This window comes from Falco punctatus (assembly GCF_963210335.1).
Source record: "Falco punctatus genome assembly, chromosome: 3".
Lineage (NCBI taxonomy): Eukaryota > Metazoa > Chordata > Aves > Falconiformes > Falconidae > Falco > Falco punctatus.
This window is the reverse complement of record NC_137582.1, coordinates 83,441,873-83,465,013: the sequence shown is the minus strand read 5'-3', so window position 1 is coordinate 83,465,013 and position 23,141 is coordinate 83,441,873. Positions and strand designations below refer to the sequence as shown.

The 23,141-nt window shown below is 36.5% G+C and overlaps 1 protein-coding gene across 3 annotated transcripts in view; it reads right to left on the bottom strand.

Moving 5' to 3' along the window:
• Positions 1 to 23,141, bottom strand: part of MARCHF6 (membrane associated ring-CH-type finger 6) — a 49,092-nt gene that overhangs the window by 6,751 nt on the left and 19,200 nt on the right. For 2 of the 3 annotated variants that reach the window (XM_080382052.1, XM_080382050.1), the window contains exons 6-22: positions 21,496 to 21,664; positions 18,736 to 18,928; positions 18,376 to 18,437; positions 16,324 to 16,356; positions 14,609 to 14,660; positions 12,661 to 12,719; positions 11,986 to 12,066; positions 10,689 to 10,757; positions 10,502 to 10,576; positions 9,584 to 9,718; positions 8,986 to 9,105; positions 6,694 to 6,794; positions 5,826 to 5,963; positions 5,227 to 5,428; positions 3,749 to 3,818; positions 2,424 to 2,620; positions 911 to 1,045 (exon numbers count right to left, since the gene is read on the bottom strand). In XM_080382052.1, the coding sequence (XP_080238178.1) occupies positions 911 to 1,045; positions 2,424 to 2,620; positions 3,749 to 3,818; positions 5,227 to 5,428; positions 5,826 to 5,963; positions 6,694 to 6,794; positions 8,986 to 9,105; positions 9,584 to 9,718; positions 10,502 to 10,576; positions 10,689 to 10,757; positions 11,986 to 12,066; positions 12,661 to 12,719; positions 14,609 to 14,660; positions 16,324 to 16,356; positions 18,376 to 18,437; positions 18,736 to 18,928; positions 21,496 to 21,664 (1,891 nt within the window). The remainder of the gene's footprint in view (positions 1 to 910; positions 1,046 to 2,423; positions 2,621 to 3,748; positions 3,819 to 5,226; positions 5,429 to 5,825; positions 5,964 to 6,693; positions 6,795 to 8,985; positions 9,106 to 9,583; positions 9,719 to 10,501; positions 10,577 to 10,688; positions 10,758 to 11,985; positions 12,067 to 12,660; positions 12,720 to 14,608; positions 14,661 to 16,323; positions 16,357 to 18,375; positions 18,438 to 18,735; positions 18,929 to 21,495; positions 21,665 to 23,141) is intronic. The other variant, XM_080382051.1, reaches the window with a different exon arrangement.

The following is a 23,141-nucleotide window of genomic DNA, read 5'->3' as shown; positions in this document are numbered from 1 at the left end:
TGTTTGGAAACTAGGATCATCTACCACTGCAATCATATGATGTCCTGACTTATTAGTCATTTACTGAAACAGATACCTCCAAAATATACTTGTATTATACAATAATGAAATATTTAAATTAGCATGCAAATTCTTTGTATTATGGCTTTCAGACTTCTGGATACTGAAAGTAACTGAAAGCTTGCTTGCTGGCAGCTTTGAAAATCACTATCCCTGAACACTTTCTTGTTATTCTGTAATATGCATTCTAGATCTTTCGGGAATTATGGCTCCCTCAGGGTTTCTCTGAGTTACAAGTTATTTCATAATTCAGCCTAGGTGATGCAAGTATTTGTCACTCAACCCACTGTACCTTCATTTCTTCCACCATCTTGCAAGAAAAAAAGTTTATACCACCTTAGCCTGTGAGACCTGACTGAAGAAAAACAAAACACTACTACTTCAAAATCTTGTATTAATGATTTGACATCTCAACCTAAAACTAGGATGATCCTAAAAGGATATCAAAATTCCATTCATAGCGTGCATCATCAACCTTGTATGCAAAAAAGATCAGCTGAACCTCTTGCTGCATAACTGTAGGCAGAAAGCTTTCCAGAAAGGTCAGACAGAATATATACATCTGTGCATATATACAGCTATATTATTAACTTCTGTATGTTACAATTATGCTACTGAAAAAAAAAAAGTGGCTATCTGATCACTGAAATGCAAAGATCCTCTGCTGTCATCCCATGAAGTTCAGCTTTTCATACTTAGAATTCCTAAATGTATCTTTTTGGTTTAAATAATCTTCGTATCTCGACTGGCTGCCTTTTGTGTGCCACTTAAAAACATACTTCTGGAAAATGCTCTGAAACACAAAATCAACATGAAGTGTATCAACAGCAGAAGAACGTGAGCAACTGACCTGCCAAGGATAGAAGAGAGGTGTTTGATCCAAAGGAACTCTCAAAGGTGCAACAATGACCAGTTCAAACAGAAGACCAAGCAAAAGTGGAACCACACCAGCTAGCAGTATAGCCACAATTAATGTCTTCATTATCTACAAAACCCAAGACATCCAATCAATACATTTATCAGAAGATTCTTTCTGTTTAAATTTCAAAATTTAACTTAAACTACACAAACAGATGAAGGTGGAGAACCCCCCCACGCAGAACTTTATTCATACATATACAGCCCTAGAACAATTTTTATTACATACATAGTTTTACAGTGCAAGTTTTCAAGACTCTGTCCTATTCCATGCCCCCCTCCAGAAAAATCTGTGACTGTGCCTATAGCGTCCATATAGTTTTAAATCATAAAATCACCTTTGACTGTTTTCAATAGGGAATGCTATCCAATGGCATTTCATTATATTGCTGTCCTTGTATGTGGGAGAATTAGAGAAGACTCTTTCCTAAACAGCCCATTTTTCTCCAGTGAAAACCAAACCTTAAAAACTCACTCATTATGGAATATTCCTGACTTAAAAATGAAAGACGCAGAATACCATGCTTGATCTTCTTTGTTCTAAAATTCTCTTAATTTACATACATCATCCAAAAATCAGACACAAAACTAGTCTAACTTAGTTAACGTGATCAGAAGGGACAAGGGACAAGTAGAGCATTACATATTAGCTCTGAATTTTCTCAAACAAGTTTAAGATTTCCTAAATGAAAACGATGGATGAGGTATTTCGGAAAAGTGGTAATACATGAAACACACACTTACACTGCTCTTCTGTTTGCAATAGTCCCATAAGCACCAAATATGTCCCCCAAAAGGTACCACTTATGCTATGAATGTTTAGAATGGCTACACTTAAAGAAATCTACTATAGAAATCCTCAAAACTAAAACAAAGGTAAAGGTGGGATATTTGTTGCCATGGTGAGAATCTGAACTCGGGGTAACAAAAAAAAAAAGGGCATTTTCTTTAAAAATATTAATTTGAACACAACCCGGATCTGAGAAATCATAAAAAACTTTCTGGAAACATGCATCAAACTACTTTATAGAGACATGTTCATCATCATTATCAGCTTTTCTAGGTTTTTTATTTGATAATGTGAAGTTACTAAATAGGTAATAGCTAAGCTTCCAGGTGTATGTGAAAACGTAAATGTATTTGAGGGCACAGCACATATGGGAAAATAGAATGCATACTCACTTTCGAAGAAAACCAGAAACATACACATATATATAAACATATATATATGCAAACTTATTTATACTGATTCCTTAACATGGTGCTAAATAGCTTCCAAAAATACAGTTAGCTTAGGCAATGGTAATGTAAGCTGTGAAAGCTTAAAAATGGTCTGAAAGAAGTGATGTAGTATATATTACAGAGTAAAACCTGCAAGCAAAAGTTAAACAAGTTTTGCTAGCTACTCTTTTGATAATGCAGTAAATTTTTTTCTCAAGACTCACCATGAGAGACCACTCTTTCACCTTCTGAAAAATCACTCTACGACCCTGTGGCATCCAGGCGACCAGCACTGTCACTGCTCGGATCGTTAGCCAACAGACATAAAGACCACAAGCAGCTGTATACAGTTCATGGATTTTAGCAGTCCCCGTCCAAAATGACATTAACCATCGGCCAGCAAATACTGAAAACACAAAGACTGTTAAATAAGAGCAATGCTTTTTGATGTATTAAGGGAGGATGCCTATTAAAAAATACATATCAAATTTATTGTTAAATATCAATGCACAAATATTATTCAGCATAAACCAGTACTTTAGTACTATACCCATGAAGTATGAATGTGTGAAACGCTAGGTAAATAGTTACATAGATGATGCCAAATTCATATGTAGATCTTTTTTCCCCCCTAGAATTTCATTATACCTGCTATGTGATCCAAACTACAGCAAAACAAATCACTGCATACTGCACTATTCACAACCTAAACACTAATCTTCAGAACTGCAAGGGCAATAGTGGATTAGTGCATAAGCTTGAACTTAAATCTTACAAGCTACATTTGGGTTATTTCACTGCATCATATATGTTTTCAAGACTTACTGATAGGGCTTCTGAAGCTCTCCCACAAAAACAGGACTCGCTACATCTTTCAATAGTGTTTCTATTCACTAGTATTCTAATGGAATTATTTTATTGTAAAACCATCACAAAATTCTTAACCCAGATCTTAACACATTATTGACTTCAGGATCATTAATACAAGGAGGTAGAAATGACATGGTACTACAGTTGCCAGGTTATAAAATTCAAATGAGTTTACATGTCTTAATTTATTCCAAATTATTTAAAAAAAACCTACAAAGTGCTTTTGCTTTGCACTTATTCATAGATATTTGGAAAGTGGCACGTATATCACTTTAAAGTCTCCTAGTGACCTATCATGATGACACTTTCAGAATATTTAAAGAAGATACTGTAGAAGGCCTGATAACAACCTATATATTTTTCTTTTTTAAACTGTAAAGCAGGTACAATAGTTGTGATTCTCTTTTCCTCTCAATACTACCACAGATTGCCTCAGCAACTGGAGTCCTGCCCTTAGAAGAAAATTATTCTACAAAAAACCAAAAAAAAAATGGCAATCTCTGTCATTTAAATACAAGTGTTACCTCTATCATTTAGATTATTACAATTTAATGATGTACCATTAGAAATGAGACAATTTTCCAAGTTTTCTCTTTTTAACTGTGGTTTTGAAACATCCACCATTGTTGACCATGGCAACATGCTGAGCTGTTTTTAATCAGTTTTACAATAGACTTACCTGGTAAGGTAAGGCAGATAAGACTAGCAATCAGTAACGTTATGCACATGAAAACAATCAAAAGAAATATCTGAAAGATGAAAAAAAGACAGTTTATAAGAAAGTTACTTAACTAAAGCAAAAAAAAAAAAACATATAAAAAGATGTATCAACCTAGAAAGGCAGCTAAACTACAATGTTCAAATACCAGCTGATGTTTCTCTGTAACAGTGAATCAGTGATAAGAAACCTATCCACAGTCTACGCAGCACACCTAGTGTTGTGTATTTCTTTTGCAAGAGTTTGCATTAGTTGTCAGGACAGTAGAATTTAACATTTGAATCCAGAATGACTGAGGTTCTTTGCTACATTACATTATCTCTTTATTTCTGCACTGACTAGCATAAGCCTCAATTAACCCTGAAAGGTTTCTAGCTCTGTATGCCAGATAAGCAAGACAGTGGGTTCTATAGTTAAGGAAAACCTTGCTGAGGAAGTTCTTCCAGATGCCCTCAGGTTTATGTGACCAGCAGCTGAGCAAAGCTGGTGGCTCCTTAGTTTACATCTTATTACAGAATTCTCATGTACTTCAGTTCTTTAAATATTTGAATGTGTCAAGCACCATATGCTATGAAGTTCTGCTTCATTAATCAAAGCCACACAAGAAGCAAGCTTACTAGGGGAAAACTAACAGCTTACCATAACAGACTACTGAGAGAAAATTAAATCTGTAACACTGTTTCCTTGATGAGACTTTTGGGGGCAATGTAGATCAGTCTCATCTCTAGGTTAGGATCTTCAGCATTGCTTAAATGAAAGAAAATCTTTTGATTTTGCAGACATAAGCCTGTGTGAAGATGGACGGGTAAATGAGCTGTCTTTAAATTTATATTTGATTAAATTGGCGTATTGGTAGTAACAAAACAATTTATCTAGTTTGACCTATTATTGTATATTATATTATTGTAGAAATTTAAGTATCTGCCAACAACATTTCCTTTCTAATTGTAGGGATTTAGAACTTCTAAGTATTATAACACCTTCCTATGTTTAACAGATGCAGCAGAAGTTGTCCATTTAATTCATTAATAAAGGAAAATAGTTTAAAATGTACTTCAGCTACAACACTGAAGTATGCACTCTTGAAAGCCATGCTTTGTTAAGAGGCATTCCTGAACTACCTGCTTGCTGGGGGTTATGATGTTTCTTTCCATTACTAACAGTTAGGAAAATAAGATGTTAACTAATAAATAATCCACAACATGTATAGAATCTATAGATAAAATGGTAATTGAAGGTCTTAATTTATAGGCTCAAAAATGCTGTATGTGAGAATAACCGAGTCTACTTTTTAGAAACATACGAACTGTATAAACGCAAAACATGACCCACCACTTAACTTCTCATACCCTGTGGGCTAAATCTTTCTTATAAAAACAATTTTATAACCATTTTTCAAATGCCTTTCCCTTTTCTCCTAACGTGTTAGGTATACCTACCCTGAGTGGGAATTTTAAAGGCCTACGATAAGGCTGGAAACCCACAGGTCCTCCTTGTTGAAGTATGGCTTGATGGGCTGCATGAAGACCTTCTCCCACAACTGGAATGGCATTATTATTGCGAGCATGCTGGTTGTTAGGCTGCTGGTTTGCATTGTTTTCATTCTCTTCCTGGTCACCAAGTAAGTAAGAATGAAGATCCCTGTAAGAATCAAAATTTCAGTTTTGTTCTCTTTGATAGGAAAGAGAATCTTACAGAAAGATAGGCCTACTCAGAATGTTTGCAAGTTGTACAAAAGTCTTACACAGGAGTACTGGCAGAATCTTGATAAAGTTAATGAGCTGTTAGTCATACTTGTTACTAAGCAAATGCTGTAATAATGTGCCAAAAGAATCACTTGTCAAAGACTAGTCCAGAAGTAGGTACAACTACTGCTTAGAAGAAGAAAATTGCTGCAGAAGTTTTTCATCATGTATTTATCTGTAAAATAGCTATTGAAGCTACTTGTTGGCCTAACTCTCTTGAAAGCATGCTGTTTTGTGTTAAAAGGTTAAATTGCACACAATACTTGTAGCTGATTTTGGCTTTCTGTACTTACAGCAAATATCCAGCAGTAACAGTCCATGCTCGTACAAGACCTTTCAACCACTGTCTTGTATGTCCTTGTTCTAGCAGAGCTGGAAGCACCACCTGAAGCAGAAGGAGCTCTAGGGAAAGTTCACTTACTGGAGCATCACTACAAACAATGGGAGAGCACAGCAAGTCAAACATAAGGAACATTCTGATAGTAATCTTTTATATGAATCATATTAACACCACTACAGTAAAAAAAAAATAATATATATATATATTGATGCCAACAGGAATAATTCTTAGGTTTCTGCAGACATTTTTCCTTATACACTACTCTGAGCACAGGTTAAATGCTCATGAGTGTTTAGACACGTAAGCACACCAGAAATTTAAGAAAAATTATTGAGAAAGATCATATCGGAGAATATGATTTGCTCTTCTATTTGCTTTTATCATTGCCGGTTCAATTATTCTTTAGAAACAGAGAGATACTGCTATCATTAAAAAGAAATGCAGTTAGAGGTGTTTTGTTTTTTTTATTCTTGAAGCAACACTAATCAGGAATGAAGTGTGGAAAACAAACATAGCAGTAACTTCACTATTAAAAAGTTGACAGGGAAAGTGTTTTGAGGGCATATAAAAACCAAATACTTATCGTTATGGAAGTAGTACAAAATGCCTTTTATTTTTCTTAGTAGCTTTTTATTTGACAAACTGTATGATGTACCCACATCCTTTATCTTTATACTTTTCTAGAACAATGAAGTTTAGATTAACTGAGAACAAAGCAACATACCAAACAATGTCACATTAATGCTTAAAGAGTGCAAATACACTTTTTTCTAGTTATAGGGAGACTGAAAAGACATCTTTTTTAAAAAATAAATGCTTACCTGTAGAGCATAACATTATATGGAAGAAAGTGAGGCAGTAGATATTTAATAATGCGTATGGGAAGCCAGAGCATGAGCAGTACAATTGATCCAAAGACAATCTGCAACAAGGAAGTTAAACAAGTTAGTCTGAATAGCAGAAACAACCAAACCTTGCTTCCTACCCATCTCTCCATCATGCTTCCTGTGTGTGGTGGGTTAGCCCTAGCTAACAGCCAAAAAATCTACCCAGCTGCTCACTCATTCCCCTCTTCATCTTAATGAGGAGAAAATGCAAGGCAAGAACACTCGTGGACTGAGATAACAAAAAAGGGAATTTGGTCACTATTTCCCATCAGCAGACAGATTATCAGCAACTTCCTGGAATGCAGGGCCTCAGCAAGTTAATAGTTGCTCAGGAAGGCAAATGCCATATCATAACCATGAATGTCACCCCCTTCCTCCTCCTTTCCCACAGCTTTTACTACTGAGCATGATGTCACATGGTATGAACACCCCTTTGGCCAGCTTGGGTCAGCTGTGTCAGGTATACACTCTCCCCAACCCCAAGGTCACTCACTGGAGGGGTGAGGGCACAGGACAGAGCAAGAAAGAGGAAAAGCCTTGATGCTGTGCAAGCACAGTTCAGCCATAGCCAAAACACCTGTGTGTTAGCAACACTGTTTCAGCAGCACTAATCTAAAGCACCCACGGAATGGGGCACTATGAGGAAAATTAACTCTGTCCCAGGCAGAGCAGTATGCTATGATGACCTTGACAAAGAGGACTGCGGCTGAATAAGCACTGACTGGCCAGCTGACAGTTAGAATAATGTCAAGACAGTTCTTTCTTGCCCTTCCCCCAACACCAGGATTACAAATCTTGGATTCCTCCCTTCTTAGTGGCTGAGTTTTCAAGCAACTTCTAGAAGCCTCAGAAATTTGTCTCCTCCCATTTTAAACTGGCTGACAGATCAACATTTAGTAGGGGAGATCAGGTGTATGAAGACCATATACTTTTATAAATCCTGTTTCTTTAAAAGAACCAGATTAAAAACCAAGTACCTTTTAAACCTACTTACACTTCAGACAAATGCACCACTAGAGACTAAATATGCAAAAAAATTCTGTGTTTAGCTATGTAAAAAAGAAAAATCAAATCCCATGCTTCTTGAAACATTCATAGTTTATGTTCTACACAATAAGTTCCTTAAAAATACTGAGGAACACACACAATTTGAAAGGTGTGACTTGTTTTTTGAAACAGTAAGCTGTAAATGTTGTCTGTTCGGGTCTCGTATTCTAGCATGAGGCTGGTAAAGTTCTGAATTAATTAGCTAAGCAAATTAAAAGGTGAAGTTCAAGTAACCACCAGTTCCAACAGTCTGAGAAACATACCTCTAAGACCCTTAGTAACAAGCATGCCTTTGCTTATATTTGGGCCATCTGCTGTGACAGTTTCAGGCAGCTAAAGCACTTTATTACTGTTTAAACATATACTTGTACACTGTTTAAATAAAACCAGTTTAAAGCACTGATTACCTAAGGAAAAAATACTCCCAAAGGCGGACAGGTCAGCTCTTCTCATGTACTGAAGGGCTTTCCAATAGAATTAAGATCTCTCTATAAGCTTTCACTTCTCAAAGCACTTTAGATATGTTCAGACAGTACATCAAATAATAAATGTTTCTGGTACATCAACTTTCACAGTTCACATGACATTTATGTCAAAGATCGTTGGAGACCCTTCCCTTACTCCATGCTAGGCAGACAAACAAGCAAAAGGAAAAAACTTTCAGCATCTTACAATGATAATCTATCTGGAAACAGACACCACTGGCTACAGCGGCCTAATCCAATCCAAAACTTAACTAGAAAGTTACTCTACCCCTGCTGCACTACTTTAGATGAATTGCATGCACAATATTTACTGCAATAACTAAGAGCCTCATGAAGGAGTTATGTGATTTACAACATCTATAATAATAAACGCTTGTTTTCTGAATACACAAACATTTCCTGTGATTTTGTGTAAGGAGAAAATATCACAGAAAAATTTGTTTTGGAAGGTATCTCCAGAGCTCAACTACCCCAACACCCTGCTCTGAGAAGAACCAGTTACATCAGGTTGCTCAGAACTTTATCCAGTTGAGTTCTGAGCGTCTCAAAAGACCTAGAACCTATTGGCAACCCGTTCCAGTGTCTAGTCACCTTCATTGTGAAGATGTTTTCCCTAAATACACAGTAGCAACAGTAGGAGGTAACATAGGAGATTTTCTTTCCAAATGAAGAAATTTTGGAGAAAAGTCCTTACCACTGATAAGATAAACCTCCTAAGATGTCTATAAATGGGCAAGTGAATCATTTCCTGCACAGGATTAAAGTCTGGATCATTCAAATTCCTGAGAAACCATAAGACGCCAGGTCTCAATACCTGAAGTAGAAAATAGAAAACAACACCTGAAGAGAAAATTATGTTTGTATTCTTTGTTTCTCATTTCAGATAACACTGCTAGCAGCATCTAAGTTTTAAACATAATAGGGGTATTTGTTGAACAAGGTTCAATAAAATGGTACAGAAAGAGAACCAAGGAAGCATTATCATAGAGAAGTAGTGAAACAATAACCAATTACAAGCTTAATTTTCAAGTATTAATCTTTAACAACTGAAATTTACATTAATTTGAAGGCAACATTAATGTTCAAGGACTCTCTGTAAACTTAACACCTCTAAGTAAAATATAATTAAATAATAATTTTCCACTGCAGTGGAAACCTTTTTACAAGGTTGAAATCCAAACACATACAAAACACAGTAGCAACAATACCTACATGTGAAAGATTTAACTACCAGTTCAACATGCAAGCTACTCTAACTGTGTTACTTACCAGTCTTGTTCTTACAGACTTACCTCTCTCAGTAAAAGAATGAAGGATGCAAAATAAAAGACGTAAACCATTCCAACTAACCAGTGCAGAAACATTGTGGTACCTGGGGCAGATTGAAAGCTCAATTCTCTGTCTTTTAAAGTGGCATCAAACATCTCCTAGAAGGTAAGCAGCAAACAAATCTGAGTAAAGTTACTCACTTTGTTTACCCTAGTTCATATATACTACTAGCCATTTAATTTAAATGTCTGACTCCTGCTAAACACAAATAGTCATAATATTTAATTAGAAAAAAAGGGAAGAGTTTACAGTAAGAACAAATAAAGATCCGTTTCTGATCAGTTTCTTTCTTCTGACAGGAAGAAGTGAAACACTAGCATATACTACATCAGTTATAAATGTGTTCAGATGAAGTGGCACTGTGACGGAAGCAAATACTTATTCCCTTAAGCAAAATTCTTTTTCTACTAAGAAGAAATTAGTTTTCTCCATTTGAAATTAATCACTTAATTATTTTTCTTCAGGTCAGAAAAACTGTCCTTCTCAACCCCTAGTAAACAGAGCATGTACCTTGTTCAAAACAGAGACAGGACAACTGTTAAAATATGAAGTCATTCCCATTTCACATAAGATAGCAACATACAAAAAGTTATTCAGCACACAGGTCTGCCTGTAATTTCATTATAACAGTGGCCTGCTAAATGCAGTAAAAAAAGATTAGGATCTTATTATTTGAATAGCATGTTCATTTGTATTTAATAAAGGAAAACAAAGTTAGCATTAAGCAGTACCTAAAAACACATTTCCCTCCAGAAACACTGTTTATAATAACAGAAGAGTGCTGTCAAACTCATACCAACAACTCTTCTTGTAAGAACTTTTTTCCTTTGAATATAAACACCATCAAAAAAAAAAATTATCGCATTCATTTCCATTCTTACCAAAGAGCATATATCCAGCCACCAGCCACAGATGAGAGGAAACACACCAATTTCAACCACCACTAACAAGGAAACCTTTAGGAAAAAAGGGAAAAGAACATCTGACTAGTTTAACAAAAGTGTTATGAAATTATGATGCAAGCTTAGATTGAGAGGGCTTTTTGCCACACACAAAAAATAGAATTACCTTGACAACAATATAGCAAACTCCTAATAATCGACGTGATCGTTGGAACTTAACAAGTGCTGCCAAACCCTGAACAGTTTTGTCAAGAAAATAATACTGAATTATACTTTATAACATAGTTTGATTAATATGAAACACTATCTTATGTAGCTTTTAGCAACAGGAAATTGTATAAAAGGCAAAAGTGAAACAGAAAGCATGTATTTTAATCAGGGTTCTATTTTCAAAATTGGCTGTGTCTCCAGAATTGTCAGTCTGACATGCTAGATAACCCCCAAAACATGCATCTAAATCAATACATAAATAATACTACAACCACCCTTCTTAAACCAAGCATCCAGAAGTTTTCTCAGGAAATAAACAGTTGCTTTTGAAAATGTCTGCCATGAGTAAGTTTCAAAACTGAAGGTCTACCTTTAGTGGTAGCTTTTATTTTGTGCAGTCTGAAAGAAATTCTCACCTTTTTTTGGAAAAGCTGGATGCACTGGGGGTTTGTTTTGGTTTCTTTTAGGAGGCAAGAGAGACATACCCATCAACTGTTTTACCATATTTGCACTGAACATTGGTATAGTGCAGTCTAAAATTGAGGTGAGCTTTGCATACTCTTGAACAGAAAACTGCTAGCAAACGTTTATTCTTTCAAGCTGAAGTTTGCGTAGCCCCTTTAAAAACATGCAGCTAGAATCCAGGCTTTTCGCTTGTGACCAAATCCTTCTAGCTTTCAGAACTCTGCCATTACCAATTTTTTTCTGTAATAATGAGGGTTATCTCCTGAGAGTTTGTAGCAAGGATTTCTTTCAATGACTAAGACATAAAAGAAAAACTAACACAATTTTAACTAACAATTTTAACTAAAAGAAAAGACTAACACTCTGAAGATCTGGCAGGATCAAAGAGATGTGAGTAAGTTTCCCATCTTACCTATATATTTTCATAATCCTGCTTCTCTTTCTGCTACAACTACATAGTCCACAGCAACAGCGTAAGGACAGTGAGGAAAAAACTAATGGTTCTACACTCAGACCTTCAAAATTTAGTTTAAGGCCTTCAAGGAAGCATAAAAGCTTATGATTTTGTGTTGTTAAACATGCGCAAGCGTTCCGAAGAATGCAGTCACACTGACAACTTGAACGTTCAAGAGAACAGAAAAAAACCCTTTTCTTCTAATTTCACCAAAAAAGCAGAGCAAAACAGTAGATTGATTTCACCTACATCATGTCTATGCCTCCTCAGAATATAGGCAGAAGAATAATTTACATGTAAAATATGAACCCAGTAACTACTGACAAAAGGATACATGACAAACAATCAGAGTCACTGCTAGCAGAACGTATCCAACTATAGTTGTAATCAGGCCTTCAAAGTGAGATGCTTGAACCTGGAGGGGAGGGGAAAAAAGGGAAATTTTATCAGACTCCTAAAATATTACATCTCCTTTTTATGCAATCAAGATAAATTCCAAATCTTAACTTATCAAGAAGAATAATGACTTTATTTTTACATATTTTAATAGTCTACTACTTATTTTTCTGTCTCCACCAACAGCAGAAAACATTTAGATTTACTGAAAAAAATGTAACTACTACTTTCTTCAAACATAAAACAACCTCTATATAAGAAACAAAAAGCGTCCCCTTACAGTACCTCACTACCTCATAGCTTTCACCACCTATTATAATCAACTATGAAACTACTCAGTAGACAAATTAAAAATGTACACGGGGAACAAGAAGCTGTTAAAAAAACAAAAACATGTATTTTTTTGTAAAAGGAGGAACCATCACTTGAAAGATAAATAGTGAAGGAAGTGGGAGTGAGAGAACATCTTTAATTTATTAAAAGGTCTGAGGAGAAAGAAAATTAGACACTCCAGATTAGTTTCGCAGTCACAAAAAGAAGTGGGAAGATGGTACAACAATAAGGTGATTAAATAGCAGCAGTTTTTTCATTTTGAAATTACAAAACTACTTACATACTCCTCAAAGCCCAGGCCAACAATGGAGAAGTGACCGATGTGGTACGGACAAAATGCTGCATAACACAAGCAGAAAGAAGGTGGGGAAATGGTCATGAAAAATGCTAAATGGAGCTTATTTACAGGATGTGTATTGTAACATGGTAATTATTCTACTCATCAATTTTATGAAAACAACTAGAAAGAATTACTTTATGTGCAAATATTTGTAAAATTATAGGAATAGAACACTTGCTAACACTGAAAATCAGATCAGAATTCACACTGAAAGACTACAAACAATATAGAGTGAGAACAGTCTTTTCCTTAGTACATCTTGCTATGTGTAAATTAATTCAGTTTCTCAGTCATATTCTCATAGTTCTGAGTACTAGAGTAGTATTCGTCTCAGACTGCTCTATGAACCTGTTCTGTATATTCACCCTTTCTCATGCACTAAAAGACTTAAGTAGCCATTTTACATCTTGGTGATGGGACTTACTTTAGAACGGTTTCAGTTTTAGTGCTTTAATTCTTAAGAATACCATGAAAAATGAAAGCCCTGCAGAAAACTTGCAAAGGGAAGACTGAGGATAAAGATGATGTTGCAGTGAAGGGATGAGGAGGAACTGAGAAGTCTTTTTCTTTGAATTAATGTACTAAGAACTGCCATCATTCCTGAGATGAACCCTTGCCAATTCTGAGGTCTCAGGAGGAATGAATTAAAACACATAGCACTTTCCCCATTTTCAGGATCAAATAGTTGTTTTAGCTTGCTCTGTGGTTTTCTAACCAAGCTATGAAGGACTATAGAATTCAGCAACTCTTTTCTACAAGAGTAGAGGAAGTCAATACGAAGTAAAGGGGCTGCAGGAACTGCAAGCTTTTATTTTCATCTATATTGCCTTCACTATATCATAATGATTCACTCTGGAGAGTCCTGTAGCCTAAACATACTCTCAAACGAAAAGCTTGATGATTTTCTCTCTCCTGTAAAAAAAGCGCCTTAAATATGTCAAAAAAAAAAAAAAAAAAAAGACTTAGCAGGACTTGTATTACCCTAATCAATGATCAGAAAGTTTAAATTTATGCCACTTTCAGAGAAATCAGCAGTTACTGGGAATAGCAAAAATGTAAAAGACAAAGGGAGGACTTGAGCTCCTCCTGCCCAGTAAGAGCCATGAGACTGGGGGGTGGAGTAAGGGGAAATCACACTCCAACTCCTATAGAAATCAGACTCATGAATTAAAAACTGTATCTTTTTGAGTGTTTTATGAGATTATAGTGCAATTTATCATGCTTTTTAAAATAACTTGCTTTACAAGAGAATTTACAATAGTTTCCTTTTAATAAAAAGCATAAAGGAGTACAAACTCCTCCATGAGTAATAAAATGAGGTGTAGAATATATAGCGAGTTGAACTGAACTAACTCGTCCAAGGAACATCATAGGAGAAATTCTGGACCAGTAATTAAGGTTCCAAATGTTTTCCTTCTGTTTTATCTTCTAGAAAGTACCCCCTGTGACATTTGAACTCACCAGGACAGTAATCAGGAATAACTAGAGACCTGGCAGCTGTAAATTAGGTAGTATTACTTAGTAGGAAACATACTAAAAATAGGCTTGAGAGGCACAAATTAAATTCCCAGATCTCCTGCTTACTTGCTTTGAAAAGTTACTACCCTTCTGTTCTCTACTTGTTAAGTTTCCCCCTTGTTAAAGCACACTTGGAGCTACTGAAAACACATCTACATGACAACCTATTTTAAACCTATTCACTTAAAGGAATTAAAGTGACAAAGCTAGAAGCAATAAAGATTTATTATTCATATCCCCAGTTCATTTGTGGTTCCATTTTTAGATGTCACAACTTCATTTATTCTGAAAGAACAAGCTTAAAATTAACCTGCATTATCACTTCACAAAAGGACGATCTTTTTAAAACCCAAGAGCAAATGATACTTACCAAACACAAGTATGAACAATGTATTTAAAGATACCACCCAAAAGACATGTTCCTGCGAGGAGTAAGGGGGGAAGGAGGAAGGAAGACAAGGAAACAGTACATAGTATCAGTCATTTAAATAAGTAACTTTACTTTTGTGTCTAAACTTCTTATTTCAACAGTCTACCACTACCAGAACTTCCACATCTCATGTTAAAGCCAAGAAGTTTGCTCTAACACAAAAATCAAAACACACAGGACAGATTAGGAAAGCATTACATGTATGGACATTTACCTAGATAAGAGCTCTTGTGTGTGCTGTAACACTCTTATTTTGTAAAAATAAGATTTTAAAACTAATATAAATAGTTACAACCTTAAAAACAATTACGTGTATGCAGATATTTGTTTTCTAAACTAGAAAATGTTCACCTGAACTTTAACAATTAGACTGTCACAAGAAACCCATTAACAAAACTGACAGCTCTCACTCTAGAAATGATAGCATGTCTTCTTTTAGTGTTGCTTTTAGCTAAGATGTGAACTCAGCCATAAGTACACTGGAATTTCAATCCTTTTGATATTAATATGTAAGGTCCATCACTAATGACATAAGCTACATTATTTTAAACATGAGACATTACTTTAAAATCCAAGACATTTTACTTCAGACGTGAGATATTTATCCACTACAGTACCTAACACACACAATCATATTTAAGAACTACATGTCTTTCACACAAAGTAAAATTTGTACTGCTAGAAGAGAGCACAGATCTTCTTTCCCTTTAAAATATTAATTACTTCTCATTTCAAAATGAGTCATCTGGTAGATGATACCCAATGAATGTAGCTGTGATGGATTAAGGTTTTGCTGCCATTGACTCTGCGCTCTTTGTTGCCTGACCCTGAAGTCAGAGCTAGATATCTCCATCAGTCAGATAGGACGGGCAGCAGACAAAGCCCTTCAAAATAATCTGTAACAAAGCCCACTAGAAGATACCCATTATGTATGGAAGAGTCTCTCAGGGACACAATCAGCACAATCCACCCACAGACAAGTGTTAAAAAGCCAAAAGCCTTTTAAAAGTGCTTTGATAAATTATCGTATCAAAGATTTTTTGCAACCAATTTAATTAATACTTGCTCCACAAGACAGATTGATTATTGTGAAGATTATAAAATAAAGATTTGCTACTGATAAAGTAATATTCAAGAGGAGAAAAATTCTATGGAACCACAAATATGAAAACAAGAAAAAAAAACCACGAACACACACAAAAATCAAGAAACAAATGAAGATCTTAAATTCTAAAATCTAGCCTACACTAAAAATTCTCTAGTAGTGTTCTGGTGGTATTAGGGCAAATCAGAGAAGTCTGAATGAGGACACTATTGTAATCATAACAAAGAGCAAAACTTAAGACTAGAACAGGTAAGTATTTTCAGTGTATGCTTTTTTAAAGGATCCAATTTTTATTTACAGTAGAGTACATGACCCAAAGTTGCCTATGCTTTAAGAAATTCCACTTTTATGCCACATAGACAAAACTCCACTTTGTCAAACTCTTAAAACAGACAGTTTGCTTGAACATGACATCATATGAAAGTCTCTTTAAAAATATACACCATACAAAAACAGGGACTCCAAATAGAATTATGCAGTTTTAAAAAATACAGTTTACTTTAAAAAAGCGCCCTCTATAGAAATTATCGAAATGCACGATTTCACTTACTAAAAAAACCAGAGATCCGTCAAGTCCAAGCATCTGTGAAGACAAGTTCATTTTATTTACTTATCAGAAAAAAATAAGCAACACACATAAAATAAGATGCCTCATAGAAGCCTCTTTCACACCAACTTTTAATATCTGATGTGGTCAAAAGCTTTTTTTATTGCTTAACCAAGTGCACCCAGACATAAATTCTTAAAGATAAAGATTGAAACAAAGTTCTCGCTCAACACAGCAAACTCAGTTGATAAAATACAGTGATATACATGTGGAATATCCTAATATGCATATATTTATATATGGCAAAGCAAACATATAATGAATTAACTTATAGATAATTTCTTTCCAATGCTTTGAAGACCCTGACAAAGATTTTGTATTTATAAAAGATTTCTGTGATTGAACTGTTATTTAAAAACATGTTTAAGCAACTCAATATGAAAATATAAGAACAAGTTTGGGGTTTTTTTTGCTTCCTAATTGTAAAGTATCAGTTTATGTTGCACCAAGAAAAGTCAAAGGTTAATATTTTACCTTCAATGTATACAAGCAACTAGTAACAGGATAATGTTGCTACACTGTATGTTATTAAATTTAGATCAGAATTGGTTTACAGCTAGGAAAGACAGGAAACAAATCCTCCATCACTCTGGCACAGCTGTTACGGGAAGTGTCCACAGAACAACCAAAAATAGAGTATCTATTAAAACAAAATAAATATGCTGCCCCTGCTCCAAGGATGTCTTACTATTTCAATCCAGACACTCCTACTCCACGATTAGTACTGTTAAGTACCAGGTTCAAGGCTATTCTGTATCAGAATTTTGCACCAAGTTCCAAGGTATTAAAATTGCACATACTTTACAAAGTAAACCAAGATGTAAATATTTTTTGAAAATTCAGAAAGTTTGCATGCTATTTTCACAAGATGAAACAGTAAAAAAGCCTACCCCACTTTTGATACCACATGTCAACTCAATGTCTATTGCCTATGCCAGCAAATAGGATTGGAAATGGTTATGAGTTTGCTGAAACTGATTTCCAGATTCATGGAGAGGCAACAAAATATTTTCAATTAGGAATACATCAACATTTCCCAGCACATAAATTTGGTTCAAAAATATAACACTTTCATCTTGAGATACACAGCAGAATGGTACAGAACCCTGAATTTATGTATGCCCCTTCCCATGAAATATCTTTCAAAACCAACTAAAGCTTTCACTAGATGCAAAGATCAAGACCTGTTCCTCATGATGAAAACTGTATTTCCACTACACTGCAGTCAAGGCAACAACAATATCACACCCTAGGAATACAGTGATTAGCTCTACAGCCATCTGCCATAGGCCCTAGTGACGCTGATAAATCACATGAAGCTGCTGGTATCTACCTTCAGGTAGAATTTGCTGCACGTGGCGAGCATTGAACTCAGATCTTGGCTGCTTCTAAACCAGCAAGAAAAAATGAATTCTCAAGTCTCTACACTATGATTACAGTATACACGCATCTCATGCTCTAATTATGGAATTTGTGATCCATAAACAAAACAGAAGCAATGTTACATTGAAGTGCTCCAATTTTTTAAGAAATAAGTTTGTCTTTTGCAAATATGTAAATGAAGTAAATTAACCAAAATTTCCAGTTCTCTCTTTTCTTTAGTTTAACGCTTTCATGAATACAAAAAAATAAGTATTACGCTAACATAACCCGATACCTCTGTGCTCCTAATCTGGCCTAGGATCCCCAGTGCAAGCTGCAATCAATTTCTAAACCTGACCAAGTTGAACACTTCAGGAAAGGCCATGCTAAAGCACATTTTAAGTTGCTACTGTATTTCAAATCAAAGAAATGCCTTTTCAATAGTTACAATAGTAGCATAACAGTATTTTAATATAATGACTGGTTTTAGGTCACTAAAGGCTCTTACTGACAGATTTGGATACCTCTGTCTACTGTAAAAATGATCTCAAATGGATTTTAACACAATACTACTACAAATCATTTCAAGTATCTGTCTGAATTTTTCAATTCAAGAAAATGATTCTTACTCACTCGCTCCCAAGTAAGCTCTTCTGCTGCTCGATCCCACTCCAAAGCATTCCAGTTCATGTCATCTGAGGAGACAATGGCCATTTTTACAGCTGTTACTCACCCAAAACAAGATTTAACCACTCCCATGCTATGTTTTAAATGAACAAAAAGACTTCAGTACCTAACATTCAACTCATAACTGCTGATAGCTTTTCAGCAAGCAAATGCTTCTGTACTCATAAAAAATAATTTGCAAAACCAGGATAAATAAGCAGAAGTGGGCATTTACACAGCTGCTTTGAATTATGACAGTTCTATTTTCAATGGTTTAATTTATATTTAAAAAGAACTAGAACATTACTGTTTTGAGTCACCTGTTACCTTGTGCTCCATTGTTTGCATCTGCTGCATCTTCTACTACAGCATCTTCTTCATCTTCATTATCCTCCTCCTCTTCATCTACTTGTTCTTCTTGAATTTCAGGGTTCTCACCTACAACTACATTCTCAGCAGCCACATTAGCAGGTTGATCAAGCACAGCATTTTCAACACCTCCATTTACAACAGCCTGAGCCTGCAGAAACAGAATTAGTATTCAGTTAAATTGATTAACATCTCTCCATACTTTTATCCTGTATATAGAAAAAAAGAATAGCATTAAAAAAGTTAATGTATTTTTTTAAAATAAGCATTCAGTTTGGAACCACTAAACATTTTCAAACTGAAAGAAGCAGACTTCTTCACAGAGTGTCTGAGGTTGGAAGGGGCCTCTAAAGATTGTCTAGGCAACCCACCTACTCAAAGCAGGCTGCTCGCTGCTGTTTCCAGTTGGCTTTTGAGTAACTCCAGACATGGAGACTTCACAAACCTCTCCTAGCAACCTGTTCCAGTAGTTGATCACTCCTACAGTAAAAAACCACCAAACCCGCCTTTGGGTTTTTTTGTCTTTTTTTTGTTGTCTGAATGGAATTTCCTACATTTTAATATCAACCTACTGCCCATTGTCCTGTCACTCAACACTACCGAGATAACTCTGGCTCCATCTTCTTTACATCCTCTCATCAGGCATATATGCATGATGACAAGGTCCACCCTAAGCCTTCTCATCTCCAGGCTGAACAGTTCCAGCTTGCTCAGCCTCTCATCACATATCAGATGCTCCAGTCCTTCAATCATTTTTGTTGGCTCTTCACTGCACTCGCTCCGGTATGTCCATGACTCTTTTGTACTAAGGGAGCCTAGAACTGGATACAGCACTCCACATGTGGTCTCACCAGTGCTCAGTAGAGAAAGCCTAGCTGGAGGCCTGTAGCTACTGGTGTTCATAGGTCAGTACTGGGTCCAGTCTTGTTCAACTTAACCATCAATCACCTGGGTGAAGGGACAAGGTGTGCCCCCAGCAAGTTTGCTGATGATACAGAACTGGGAGGAGAGGCTGATATACCAGCAGGCTGCACTGCCATTCAGCCAGACCTGGGCAGGCTGGAGAGTTGGGCAGAGAGGGAACTAATAAAGTTCCACAAAGACAAGTGTTTAAGGTCCTGCACCCAGGGAGAAACAACCCCACGCACTTAGGGGTTGACCTGCTGGAAGGCAGCTCTGCAGAGAAGGGCCTGGGAGTTCTGGTGGAGAGCAAGATGGCCATGAGCCAGCATGTGCCCTTGGGGCCAGGAAGCCCAATGGGATTCTGGGGTGCATTACGAGGAACATGGTCAGCAGGTCAAGGGAGGTGATCCTTCCCCTCTGCTCTGCCCTGGTGAGGCTGCATCTGGAGTGCAGTGTCCAGTTCTGGGCTCCCCAGTTCAAAAGAGACAGGGAACTGCTGGAGAGGGTCCAGCCAAGGGCTACAAAAATGGTTAGGGGACTGGAGCATCACCCTTATGAGGAAAGGCTGAGAGAGCTGGGCCTGTTTAGCCTGGAGAAGAGAAGACTGAGAGGGGATCTTACCAATGTATAGAAATATCTGAAGGGCGAGTGTCAAGAGCAGGGGTCCTCAAACTACGGCCCCTCAAGGTCCTCAACCCGGCCCCTGGTATTTACAGAACCCACCTGCACACACACCCCCCCCCCCCCCCCGCCAGGGGTTGGGGGGGAAACCAAGCAGCCGCAGATGGCTGCTTGCCACTTCATCTGCACGCCGGCCCCCTGGTTAACAGTTTGAGGACCCCTGGTCAGGAGAATGGGGCCAGGGTCTTTCCAGCAGTGCCTGGCAACAGGACAAGGGGCAACAGGCACAACCTGAACTACAAGAAGTTCCTTCTGAATATGAGGCAGAATTTCTTTACCTTGAGGGTGACAGAGCACCAGGACCAGAACAGGCTGCCCAGAGAGGTTGTGGAGTCTCCTTTTCTGGAGACATTCAAAACCTACCTGGATGTTGATCCTATGCAACCTGCTCTAGGTGAACAGCTTCATCAGGGGAGGGGTGGTGGTGGCAGGTGTTAGACTAGATTTCTCCAGAGATCCCTTCCAACCCTGACCATTCTGTGACTCTGTGGAACACTCCTGATCTTATGGAAACTATCATTATATTAGAAAGATGGTAATTCAAGGACAACCCAAGTCAGTCCATCAAGCTGAAGTTCTCTATCTCTGCCTTTAAAAAATTGATATTTATTACAAAAGGAAACAAAACCTTAATTACTTCCTTCCTATGCACATATTGCTTATATCATCTCTTCTCCTGCCCAAGAGGTTCCTGTAAGCACTAAAGGGGTGAATGTGTGTTGGGGGTGAGGGGAAGGCAGAGAAGCTCCAACTTCAGAGGTTTCAACTAAACCTCCAACTGCTTTGAGAACAGTGAACCGTTATGTGATGAACTACTGAAACACTTTTATAAAAGAGACAAAAATAAAAGCAAGCTGCATCTTCATTGACTATGGCTGACAATTCAGCTTTATGTGCACAAAATTATTTTAAGGAAAATGTAAAGATACACACATAAGAATCTAAACAATGTTAAAGTCACTTTTCAAAAACATAACAGTGGCGTTCATACAGAAATACATGTTCAACTTCCGCTAATGCACAAATAAAGATACCCTGCAGTAAAATAGTAGTACTGATGGGTTCTGATAATATATTGATTCAAAAACCACATTTTCTAAATTTGTCATGAACTACTGAGCACCTAAGCTTTACCTCATTTTGTTGACCAACACCATTGAGTGGCTGCTGCTGATTTTGTTCCAGCCACTGTGGTGCTCCTCCGTGGACAATCTGTTCACGTAACCAAACAAGGCTGATAAATGCACACAGAGTGCATGTTACCACAAAACAGCCCTGCAAACAGTCAGCCAGCAAGTTCTCCCTGTTAAAGAAAAAAAAAACCAAAGAGAAATATATTTTGCTAACTACCAAACAGATCCTCCCAGTCCAAATCAACAAATACACTGGTATTTGTGCAAAAAGCTGAATTTATTTTTGTCTAGGTGAAAAAAGTATCTAGACGAAAAAAGTATCTAGACATAAATTTTTTAGTAATTTATAGTAATTATAATATAGAGTCATAACTATTAATGTATAATATAAATAGTACCAGAAAACATTAATTAATATACATTAAAATACCATAACCATTTACTAATTTAATATTTATTTTAGGAAGGCTGTACGTACCTGTGTACAAATGGTTTTAAGTGACAAGATAAACACTGATTTGGAATAGGTTTTACTTCTGTCTGCTTTGTTTGTGAAATCACTACGGTTTAAACAAATATTCCTGCAAAACACTATCTGACTCAATATGAAGAAAAGCTTCAAGAGTCACTAGGGAAAAACAATCCTCAAGAACAGCAAAAGCAACACAATATTCACTAAGTAAATTATTCGCTACGGTAAAATTTCTGTTTAAATGGCTAGATGCATAATATCCAGTCCACTGAAACATTTTATCTGCTGAGCTACCCCAACCAGAAGAATGGAACTGCAGGGTTTGCCTTCAACTGCACTCACTGTATTTCAGTCCATCTTTTACTCCACTTATTATTTCTATACTTTAACAGTCCTAATCTATCTGAAGTCATACATAACTGTAAAGCAGTAGCAAAACAAAGTTCAGTTAATCAACTGAAACTAGGGTTTCATGCAATGCAAGAGGTACTTGAATTGGCTTAAGCAACCCTCATCCCTAACTCCAGGTACTCCCTCCACTTATTTCCACCCTTGCACTACTCCTTCACCACAGTGAATTTGCTCAGGAAACTAGCCAACTAGAGTATGTTTTTTTTAAAGAGAAAGAAATATGTCACTGTAGTACTCTGCCATTCCCAAAGTATTGTCACACACACACTTTTGTCTGCACAGCACAGTGAATAAATACCATGGGGACAGGAAGTCCAACATGAAAAGATGCTATTTTAATGGACTATGACAAAGAAATACATGTCGAACAGCTTCACATTACATTAAAATCTGACACATACTTGAGCCTTATTTTCTCTCTAGACTGTAAAAGACAAGAAAAGGTGCTCTAGGTCCAGTTGTTTCAGTTTCTTCTCAGAAAAATAAAAATAAAATCTACACTTATGGGGAGATAACAGGAAGAATACTGTTTTAATCTCAAGCAAGCATCTCTCTCCATTATTAAAAATTAAACTTAACATGACCTGATGATTCAAATCAAATAGCTCAAATGAGATGACTTAGCTGAACCACACAGGATATTAATTCAAAATCTGCTTGATGTGCAACTGATTCTATTCAAACTAAGTTTCAGTTCCTCAGGTTCAAGGTAATGAAAAAAGTAAGAACTAGCCTGACACAATTATGTTGCTATTTCCCAATTC